The sequence below is a fragment of the Miscanthus floridulus genome, chromosome 4, assembly GCF_019320115.1.
Source record: "Miscanthus floridulus cultivar M001 chromosome 4, ASM1932011v1, whole genome shotgun sequence".
Taxonomy (NCBI): domain Eukaryota; kingdom Viridiplantae; phylum Streptophyta; class Magnoliopsida; order Poales; family Poaceae; genus Miscanthus; species Miscanthus floridulus.
The window spans coordinates 88,195,699-88,207,140 of record NC_089583.1 but is presented as its reverse complement, the minus strand read 5'-3'; the positions used below and the strand labels follow the sequence as shown (position 1 = coordinate 88,207,140).

General features: G+C 50.0%; 2 protein-coding genes across 2 annotated transcripts; both read right to left on the bottom strand.

The window, feature by feature from the left end:
* Nucleotides 1-459: 459 nt before the first annotated feature.
* LOC136549939 (zinc finger A20 and AN1 domain-containing stress-associated protein 1-like) lies at nucleotides 460-1,549 on the bottom strand. Its single transcript, XM_066541370.1, has one exon. It carries the CDS (start codon nucleotides 1,330-1,332, stop codon nucleotides 808-810), a length of 525 nt encoding a protein of 174 aa, XP_066397467.1. The 5' UTR covers nucleotides 1,333-1,549; the 3' UTR covers nucleotides 460-807.
* A 1,801-nt stretch (nucleotides 1,550-3,350) lies between these two features.
* On the bottom strand, nucleotides 3,351-3,734 carry LOC136548771 (LOB domain-containing protein 17-like). Its single transcript, XM_066540178.1, has one exon. It carries the CDS (start codon nucleotides 3,732-3,734, stop codon nucleotides 3,351-3,353), a length of 384 nt encoding a protein of 127 aa, XP_066396275.1.
* Between the last annotated feature and the right edge of the window lie 7,708 nt (nucleotides 3,735-11,442).

Genomic DNA, 11,442 nt, shown 5'->3' with positions numbered 1-11,442 from the left:
GATGACTATGTGCCGACCGCGGCGCGATAATGCGGTTCCATTATGGAGCAGGTGGGCCACACGGGGGCATAATACTTCTGCGGAAAGAGGAGTTGATTGCTTCTCAATTCTCATTCTCGGTCTGAAAAAGTCTAGGCGGAGGACATACGGGATCGGCAGAGATGATTACGAGCCTGATGAATGATTGAGCAATCATCGCTCGTGCTGGTGTTTTCTGTACGAAAATCGGAGAGACGAGAAATGTACTGCTAGGCCTTGTTTGGTTGCCGATTTTTTTAAAATGTTACTGTAGTATTTTTTTTATTATTTAGTGATTAGTGTCCGATCATAGTCTAATTAGGCTTAAAAGATTCGTCTCATGAATTTTGTCTAAACTGTATAATTAGTTTTATTTTTTATTTATATTTAATGTTTCATGCATATGTCAAAGATTTAATGTGATGAAAAATCTTAAAAAAATTTGTAAAATTTTGAGAACTAAACAGACACTAATAGTTTTTGCACAAAGTTGCGTGTGACAGATACATACACCCAACCCAACCCATTTGTTCATCGTTTCGGGCCCTTAACCACCGCCACAGCACCACCACCACCATTATTATTATTATTATTACACTATTCTTCGTCCACCTCTTTTCCTCCCATTCCCGTAGGAAAATTATATAAAAAAAAAGGAGATTAAAATCAAACACGTTCAAGAACAGCATAATAACACCGAAGACCTTTCTTTCTTTCATCTGCATGCCTTTCCCCTTCCGCCCGCCCTTTGAATCTTCTTGCAATTACTTCCTCCACCGCCGTCGTCGATCAGAACCTAACGATCTTGGCCGCGCGCACCACCGGGTTATCCCGGGCGATGGCGTCCCTGCCGGCGCCCTTGTAGTCGAAGCTGCAGCCGTGCCGGTCTGAGTACCGGTGCGCGCCGCAGAACAGCTCGCCGCACCGGCACCGGAACCCCGTCAGCCCCACCCGCTTCCGGCAGCTGGAGCACCGGTTCACCGACGTCCTCGCCGCGGCCGGAGCGGCGGCGACGACCTCCATAGACTGGCCCACGGCTGCAGCAGCCGGAGAGGCCAGCAGCTCCACCGCTGCTGCGTCTACGAGCGCCGGCCTCGGCTGCGACACCGCGGCCGCCGGCGCTGAAGCTGAGGAAGAGGAGGTAGGGGGCGGCGGCGGCGGCGACGACGACCTCGACGCCGTGGCCGCCGAGAAGCAGCTCTGGCACAGGTTCTGCGTGGCCGGGTTCCCCGGGAAGCCGCAGTTGTTGGCGCACAGCGTGATCTCCGGCGCCCGGAGCTCCGTGGGCTCCTCCTTCTTGTCGCGCTGCGCCATGCTCGTCGTGCACCTGGCAAAAGGAACCCGAACAACCGTGCCTGTGTCTGTGTGTGTGTACGCGGGCGGGCGGGCCCGGCCGGAGCTTGCTTTTCGGAGGGTGGGAGAGGCAGGGAGAGAGAGACGGAGGAGGAGGGGGAGCTTGCGAATTGGGAGGCCGGCCGTGAGCCTGTGATCCGCGGGGAGGGGAGCGAGCGAGGAATGGACGAGAGGCGCCCGGGTTTTTATTGGGGGAAGTGGGAAGACGGGGACGCGTCCCCTTCCGCGGACGCGCAAGCGCAGCGGCAAAGGCAACAGCGACAGCGACCCGCCCGCCCCGCGTGTTATTTCCGGCCTCGGCCTCGTTGTCGCGTCGTCATATTGACGACGCTGCCCCGGCCTCGCGTGTCTGCCTCCCGGTTTCGGCTGGGCCACCTGCCCACCTGTCGCGACCTCGGCCGCGTGGCGCGCTCCCTGGCGGGAACGGCGAAGGAACGTGAACAACATGGCGCGCTGAGGGCCACGGGCTGGGTGCGTCTGGAGCGGGAAAGGCTGTCATGTTCGCTGGGCTGATAAGTTATCACTGAAAATATCGTTGACTGATTTGGTGTGAAAAAAAAATACTATTTATTAACTTAAAAAAAATATGATTTATAAGCCAAACGAACAACGCTAGAATTTCTAAGTAGGACGCGGTCGCACGGACGGGTCGTGTGCTGGTTGTTCCGTCCCGGCCGTGCGCGGGCGGGCGGGGTGGGGTGGGTTGGGTTTGGATTGGGACCGGGGCAGGTAGCCAGCCGCCCGGACTGACCGAGGCCGACGCGGACGCGCAGCCAAGGATACGATCTAGCAGGAAACGAAGCGAAACCCGCCCAAAACCAACCGTCAGCGCGCGCGCAAGCACCGCCGACTACAGCCAGCCGGGATTGGCGTACGATGGACGGCCGCAGGGGCTTGGAACTTGGAAACCGTCGTCGCCGTCTCCCGTCTACCGCACGAACGCTCAGTTTGATTCTCCCCGTCGGTCAATCAGTAAAACTAAAGCCGAGCTCGCCGCGAATGGCGTCGCGTTCGGACGCTGAGCTGTCTGGATTAGCATGGCCATTCTTTTTTTCCGTCTCTCCCTCGCCTGTCCATGTCAACTGTCTACATACCACCCCTCTGAGAGACTGATGCTAGCACCAAAGAGCTGAATTGCTGAAAGACGAGAGGGAGAATACTAGAGGGTGTTTGGATCTCGTTACTCAAATTTAAGAGATGTGTCGGAAGAATATTGTATAGGGTGTTTGGATACTAATAAAAAAATAAATTACATAATCCGTCAGTACTCCACGAGATGATTTTTTAAGCCTAATTAATCCGTCATTAACACATGCTTACTGTAGCAAAACATTGTTAAATCATGGACTAATTAGGCTCAAAAGATTCGTCTCACAAATTAGTCGTAAACTATGTAATTAGTTTCGTAATTAGTCTATATTTAATACTCCATGCATGTGTTCAAATATCCGATGGGACAACGACTAAAATTTAGGAGGGGCACCCAAACACCCCCTAAATCGAGTGAGTGATGTCTCCTCTGGCCAGATTTGCATATCGACATGGGGAACTCATGGCCGTGCGCCAGCCCCGCGCCATTTTCTTTTAGAGGCTTTTACATGTATGTCATTAAAAAAGTTTGTAATTACACATAAGTCATTAAAAAAATTGACCGCACACGAGTGACATCGTTCTGAACTTCTTTGCTCTCCAAGCCATTCCATCGGTGTTCTGTTCGTTTTTTCACCGTTACATGTGGGCCCGGTCAGTATAAAGGACCAAAATACCCTTCTCTTGTCCTATCCTCTTACTTCTTTAGTCCACACTGCTCGCTGCTCGCGTCCGACGCCGGCGGAGCTCGCACCCGCGCCCGGCAAAGCTCCCACTCGTGCTCGCGCGCCGGGAACAGGAAGGGGCTCGACCGCTGCCAGGGCGTCGTACTCCCTGGCGATCTCCTCCCGCGCCGCGTCCACTTGCTCCCTAGCATTGTCGTTCACCTCCTAGAGGATACGGATGTAGGAGACGCAACCGAAGGTAGGGTCCCGCTGCCGCGCCTTGGCACCCTCGACGAGCGTCGCCACGGGCACCCGCCGCTGCTCGGGGAGCTCGATGCGCTCTAGCATCTTGGACACATTGCTGGCGACGAAGACGCCGTGCACGGCTGCGAAGTCGTCCGCCGTGAAGTAGGGCGCGAAGACGTAGCCCGGCACGCACCTACGCCAAAGCGTCCTGCACGCCCCGCACGGCGCCCCCGCCACCGCCTGCTCCTCATCGTCCGGCATCTCCTCCTCCGCTCGCGTCCGTGCCCGGCGGAGCTCGCCCTCGCGCTTGTAGCCGGCAGAGCCCCGCTCGGCGGAGCTCGCGCTCGAGCTCGCGGCCACCATCCCCTCCGTCAGCGGCGGCGGCGTCCACACCCGGCCTCACGCTCGCGCTCGCGGCCGCCTATCCCCTCCGGCAGCGGCAGCGTCGTCCACGCCCGGCCTCACGCTCGCGCTCGCGACCGCCATCCCCTCCGGCAGCGGCGTCCTCGTCCACGCTCGGCTTCCCCTCGCGCTTGCGGCCGGCAGAGCCCCGCTCGACGGAGCTCGCTCTCGAGCTCACGGCTGTGGGCGTGCCCGCCGCGCGCTCCGCGCCCGGGCGAGGTGCAGGCGCGCCGCCACGGCCAAGAAGAAGGAGAGGGCTGTGCTGTTGATGGTGGCCGCTCTGGCCACGGCCATCCTCAAGGTGACTGCCTCGGCGCCGCTGCTACGCGCGGCCGCCCAGCCTAGCCCAGGCCGTGGCGGGTGCGCGTGGGCGAGCTCCACCTCGGCCACACGCACGAGAAGAGAGATCGAGTTTGAGAGAGAGAGAGAGGATAGGGATGAGAGGGATATTATGGATGTTTTGACTGACCTGGACCCACTTGTCAGGACTCTCAAACGGTGATAAACAAACAGAACACCGACGGAATAGCTTGAAGAGCAATGAAGTTCAGAACGATGACACCCGTGTGTGGTCATTTTTTTAATAGCTTATGTGTAATTACAAACTTTTTTAATGACATACATGTAAAAGCCTGTTTCTTTTGGCTACCGTGCATGAGGCCATGGACACCTCGCAGCCACATCTGTTACCAATTCGCTCGACCGAAAAATTCCATCAGCCAGCGCGAACAAGGCGGGTTACCTTCTCCATCATATCGACGCTAACAAGGTGGCCAACCGGGGATGTACGCGATCCCTTCATCGGGATAAGCAGCTTGTTTTCCTAGCTAGCTGGCGTCGCTGCAGCGGCACCCGAAACTAGCAACTCGCCAACCATGACTTAAGCCCCCTTTGGCACGGCTCATCCAAAACGGCTTCACCGGTGAAGCCAGAAAAACTGGCTTTTTCCTGGCTTCTAGTTCATTTTAACCCCGGCTTACAAAACGGCTTCACGCTACAGTGCCTCAATTTGCGCAAAATAAATAAAACCGAAGCCGACATAAGCCGTGCCAAAGAGACCCTTAATTAACTTGTGAAGTGAACACACGGTGCCCCAATTATTACGCGAGGGAAGCGTGGCTGTAATTGGAGCACGCGGGCGCGAGGCACCCCCACTATAGCCACACGAAGATTGGAGGACGGTGTTACCCATGGTAACGACCGGGAAGCAGAAGAGAAGACCAAGGATGGACCCAGCGCTGATGGGCCTGAAGAGCCAAGGCCTCATCGTACAAAGAAGCCCAACCCCAAGACTACCGGCCCAGTTTAGCTCCATTACGTGGAGATGGCGTGACTCACTAGGACTCTTGTCTCCCCGTCTACAAACAGTAAAAGGGCAGCGTCTGCTCTGTAATCGGCATCGATCATTTGAACCATGAACTCGTGAACTCTAATGAAGAACTCCTCCGTTCCTGCCCCTTTGTTGTGCTCTCTACCCTAAATTCACATCTATCTGAGAGTGTTGTTAACAAATTGGTATCAGAGACCCTCGATCCTTGGCCTTCTTCCCTCGAATTCTTCTACCTCGATCTGGAATCGTAATCCTCGTCGACAGATCGATCTCTGTCTCCAGCTTCGGTTGAAGTTCGTGAGGTCTCATAGGTCCGATCCAAGGTTGATTTGGTTGGTAGAAGAATTTCCCACCACACCAATCTGGAACCCCACTCCATCCACCACGATCATTTCACCTGTTTCCACCGAGAACTGGGCGCCATGGAACCAAATTTCAAGCTCGTCCTCGATGAATTGAAGTCCCTCCACAACGATGTCAACGACCAGACAAGGGTGTCCACGGCAACATCAACGGTCTGCAGATCTTGCTATCGGACCGCATCACCCACCCAACTGCCACCTTAACGCGAGTGTGATCATACTATCCCTCTGGTGTCGGGGGCTTCGTCGATCTGCATTCGGCCATACCGCTATCCCTCTGCCATTAAAGATGAAATTGAGCGACAAGTTCAGATCATGTTAGATTCAGGGGTGATACAGTCAAGTGACAGTCCATTCTCTTCGCCTGTCTTGCTGGTCAAAAAGAAAGATTTTGTGTGGATTTTCACCATTTAAACGCCATCACTATCAAATCCAAGTACCCAGTTCCTATTATTGAAGAGCTATTGGATGAACTCTCGGGTGCAAGCAGCGACGGATCCACAGGGGGGCTGGGGGGGCTCCAGCCCCCCCTAATTTCTTGATTTCAAGCCTAATCACTGTAGCAAAAGCTTGATTTCACCATTAAATCTTCGTGCAAATCAACATCTCCATTGTTTTAGCCCCCCTTATCCCGCATCATTTATCCGCCACTGGGTGCAAGCTGGTTTTCCAGTCTTGATCTGACTGCAGGCTACCATCAGATACTAGTTGAAGCTAGGTGAAGAACGGAAGATAGCTTTTCAGACACACACTGGACATTTTGAATTTCGTGTGATGGCTTTTGGTCTGTCCGGGACACCCGGTACATTTTTTAAGGCGATGAATACAACTCTAGCACCATTATTGCGCCGTTGTGCTTTTGTATTCTTTGATGACTATTCTAATCTATAGCAGAACATATGAGGAACACTTGGAGCATCTCAGAGCGGTCTTTCAGCTACTATAGAGAGATCATTGGCTGGTCAAGCGATCCAAGTGTGCGTTTGGGTAGCGACAATTATGCTATTTCGGTCATATCATTTCTGAAGCGGGTGTTGCGATGGATCCTGATAAAGTGTTTGTTGTACTTTAGTGGCCCGCGCCAAGCTCAGTCAAAGAGTTGCATAGTTTTTTGGGCCTGGCTGGATACTACCGCCGATTTGTGTGACATTTCGGTATTCTCTGCAAACCACTTATTGATCTCCTGAGGAAGGGCGCCATGTTCATTTGGACTCAGGACCATCAAGCTTCTTTTGATGCTCTCAAGGCCACACTCACTTCTGCTCCTGTATTGGCCTTACCCAATTTTAATCAGCCATTTGTCATAGAAACCGATGCCTAGTGTCATAGAAGCCGGACCATCCCCTGACTTTTCTTAGCAAGGCGTTGGGACCATGATCTCAAGGACTCTCGGCCTATGAAAAAGAGTATATGGCCATTATCATGGCGGTGGATCATTGGCGTAGTTATCTCCAGCTAGCCGAATTTCATGTTGTCACTGATCAACGAAGCTTAGTTCAACTAACAAAGCAGCGTCTCCACACCCCGTGGCAGCAAAACATTTTCACCAAACTCCTTGGCTTACAGTACACAATTCGCTATCGTAAAGGCCCTAGAGAACAGAGTGGTGAATGCATTGTCTTGTTTTCTAGAACCCAATGCCGAGTGTGTGGCACTATCAGTAGCCACACCTATGTGGACTCAGGCGGTTGCAGATTCGTATCTAGAGGATCTAGTAGCACAAGACATGATCACCAAGCCAGCAGTTGATCCGGTGGCTGTACCTCACTTCAGTCTGCGTGACGGGCTATTGCGCTTCAAGGGGCATCTCTAGGGTGGGCAACACACCTGGTCTTCATCAGCAACTGCTGGCCACTGTTCATAGTAGCCCTGTCCAGTGGCCACTCCGGGATACCAGTTACCTTATGCCGTGCCAAACAACTATTTACCTGATGAGGTATGCATGCCGTTGTTTGGGAGTTTGTGGCTGCTTGTTGAGTATGCCAACAGGCCAAACCTGACCGCTCTAGACTTCTTGGGTTGCTCCAACCGCTGGAAGTGCCGGACCGAGCCTAGGAAGGTGATCAGCAGGATTTCGTGGAAGGCCTTCCCTTGTTAGGATGCTTCAATGCCATTTGGGTCGTTGTTGACACCTTCACAAAGTATGCACACTTCGTGGGCCTTCGTCATCCCTTTACAATAGCCACAGTAGCAACAGCCTTCATGCAAAACATTTACCATCTTCATGGCTTACCCTCAGCTATTGTGTCTAACTGGGATCGTGTTTTCACATGCAAGTTATGGTCGGAGTTGTTCAGACCGTCCCAAGTGGAGCTACGCATGAGTAGGGCAGATCACCCTTAGTCGGACGGCCAAACTGAGCACGTGAATCAATGTTTGGAGACCTTTCTTGTGCTGCTATGTCCATGCCTGCCTGTCCAAATGGAGCTCTTGGCTTCAATTAGCTAAATATTGGTACAACTATAGCTTTCACTCTGCTCTTGGCCGCTCTACTTTTGAAGCTCTGTATGGATATCTTCCAGCTCACTTTGGGATCACAACTGCTATGCAACGGGCCATCAAGATCTTCAGTCCTAGCTAGAAGAACATCAATTGATGACTGATCTCATCCGTTAGCATTTGCTTCGTGCCAAAACCCGCATGGTGAAGTCTGCTAATCTGCATCGCTCTGAATGTTAGTTCGCAATGGGGGACTAGGTCTATCTAAAATTCCAGCCATATGTTCAATCATCTGTCGCTGCTCGCACAAGTCATAAATTGGCTTTCAAGTTCTTCGAACCCTACCAGGTACTCGCCAAAGTCGGTTCTATTGCTTATCATCTAGCTCTACCTACTTCTTCATTGGTGCATCTAGTTTTCCATGTCTCTCAATTGAAGAAAGCAGTTGGTAAGCATCAGTCAGTCACTCCTTGTCCACCTGATGATACTACTATTTAGTGGAGCATTCTTGTTGCTATTCTTCAGCAGCATTCCGTGCCTTGTGGAGCTACTACTAATCTATAGGGCTTGATCTGATGGTCCAATATGCCAGATTCTCTAGCCACCTAGGAAGACCTCATACCTCTGCAATGAGCCTTTTCGAGAGTACCTATTTGGGGACAAATAGGTCTTCAAGGAGTGGGGGATGTTACCAATGGTAACGACCGGGAAGCAGAAGAGAAGACCAAGGATGGACCTAGCGCTGATGGGCTTGAAGAGCCAAGGCCTTGTTGTACAAGGAAGCCCAACCCAAAGACTACTGGCCCAGCTTGGGTCCATTACGTGGAGATGGCGTGACTCACTGGGACTCTCGTCTCCCCGTCTGCTAATGGTAAAAGGGCAGTGCTTGCTCTGTAATCGGCATCGATCATTTGAACCATGAACTCCTAAACTCTAATGAAGAACTCCTCCGTTATTGCCCCTTTGCTGTGCTCTCTACCCTAAATTCCCATCTATCCTAGTGTGTTGTTAAGAGACGGCTGGTCATGATCTGAAAGGATCTAAACAATGCCTAAAGGGGGGTGAATAGACGTATCTAAAATTTTTTGTGTAATCTCAAAGTCAAATGTTAGTGACAGTCGGAAGTCCCGACAGTTTGGGCCGGAACTTCCGGCACCCAGAAGTTCTGACGCAAACAGCCGGGAGTTCCGACACCTACGAGAATTGCACTACAAGTGCTAAAACAAACTTTGAGTGAGATATCTTACAACCCCACTCTCTAGTGGTAAGGTGAAGTGCTTGGGGTTGCTTATTTGATGCCGGAAGGTCACCACTTCGTAGATCGAGTCCAAACCCTAAGAGGAGAGTTGGGAAGGAAGACAAACCAACAAGAACAAATATGATAGCATAAATCACAACAACAATAAGCACGCGGGACACAAGAATTTATCCCAAGGTTCGGCAACCCCACAAAGCATGTTCAAACAATATTTTCACAATTCTTTTCTCCTAGCTAGGTTCAAACAACCATGTGCAAGACATCAAGCCACATTACAAGAATCAATGATATTAAGCTCACTCCTTAAAGCACAAAATCTTGACTCATCTAGGGGCTTTGTGAAGATATTGGCTAGTTGCTTTTCGGTGCTCACTTGATGAATTGCGATATCTCCTTTAGCTTCGTAGTCTCTCAAAAAGTGATGTCGGATGTATATGTGCTTTGTTTGAGAGTGGTTAACGGGATTATTTGCCAACTTAATGGCACTCTCGTTGTCAAACAAAAGGAGAATCTTGGTTAGCTCACAACCAAAGTCTTTGAGAGTTTGCTTCATCTAAAGTAGTTGGACACAGCATGCATCAGCCGCCACATACTCGGCTTCAGGCGGTGGACAAAGCAACGAAGTTTTGCTTCTTAGAGCTCGAAGACACCAAATACCTACCAATAAATTGACAAGTCCCTGGTGGTGCTATTTACAACCGGCATAATCTGAATCGGAAAAGCCTAAGTAACTCAAAAGTGGAACCTTTAGGACTACCACAAGCCAAGATTAGGAGTGTGCAGTAAATATCAAAAAATTCTCTTAACAGTCATCAAATAACATTCTTTCGGATTAGCTTGAAATCTTGCATGCATGCACACACTAAGCATAATATCAGGCCTAGATGCACAAAGGTAAAGGAGGGATCTAATCATGGAGCGATATACCTTTTGATTGATGTCCTTTCCTCCTTGATTAAGGTCAAGATGTCCATTGGTTAGCATAGGTGTTTGGATGGGTTTGACTTTGTCCATGTCAAACTTTTTCAACATGTCGCTGGTGTACTTGGTTTGACTTATGAACGTGCCATCCTTGAGTTGCTTGATTTGAAATCCAAGAAAGAACTTCAACTCTCCCATCATGGACATCTCGAACCTATTTATCATAATCCTACTAAATTTCTCACAAAAAGCCACATTAGTACTACCAAATATTATGTCATCGATATATATATTTGGCAAACAAAGATATCATTATTAACTTTGCGAGTAAATAAAGTAGCATATGCCTTCCCTATCTCAAACCCTTGTTTGAGTAGGAAATCCTTCAAGCAATTATACCAAGCTCTAAGGGCTTGTTTGAGCCCATAGAGCGCCTTGTCGAGTTTGTAGACATGGTTGGGATACTTGGGGTCTTAAAGCCCGATTGGTTGCTCTACATACACCAACTCGGATAGAGGACCGTTGAGAAATACACTCTTTACGTCCATTTGATATAGCTTGAAATCATGATGAGCGGCGTAGGCAAGTAGAATATAAATTGATTCTAGCCTAACCACCGATGCATAGGTCTCTCCAAAATTCAAGCCTTCAATTTGAGTGAATCCTTGAGCCACTAACTTTGCCTTGATCCTTGTCACCATGCTATGCTCATCTTGCTTGTTGTGGAAGATCCACTTGGTTCTAATCATATTTTGCTTGGGCCTTTCGACTAAGGACCAGACTTCATTCTGAGTGAAGTTGTTCAACTCCTCTTGCATGGCTATCATCCAATCCTGATCATCACATGTCTCTTCCACCCTACGAGGTTCTAAAGGAGAAACAAACAAGTAATGTTCACAAAAACTTGCTAAACGAGAACGTGTCATTACCCCTCGTCGGATGCTCCCCAATATGTTATCAATAGGATGATCCCGTTGAATGGATTAATACACTCTAGGATGTGGCACTTGAGTTGATCTTTGGATAGGGCCATCATCTTCATCATCATGGTCATGATCTATTGGAGGATCACAACCATGAGCTTGTAGAGGGTTGTCTTCATTTCTTTCTTCACTATTGAGTTGAGGTTGAGCCTGCTTATTGTGGACACCATCTTCATGAGAATGACCTTGTGTTTCATTTGATCTTCCATCTTGATCATTTCTTGTTATGGAAGCTTCACCATGTTCATAGGATGAAACATGATAAGTGGTTGGATCAAGATCAACATGCACAATATTGTCATCATCTTCATCTTTGATGGACTTTACTTCACCAATTACAAGCTTCTTGATGGCTTTATATAGAGCTCCTTCATTA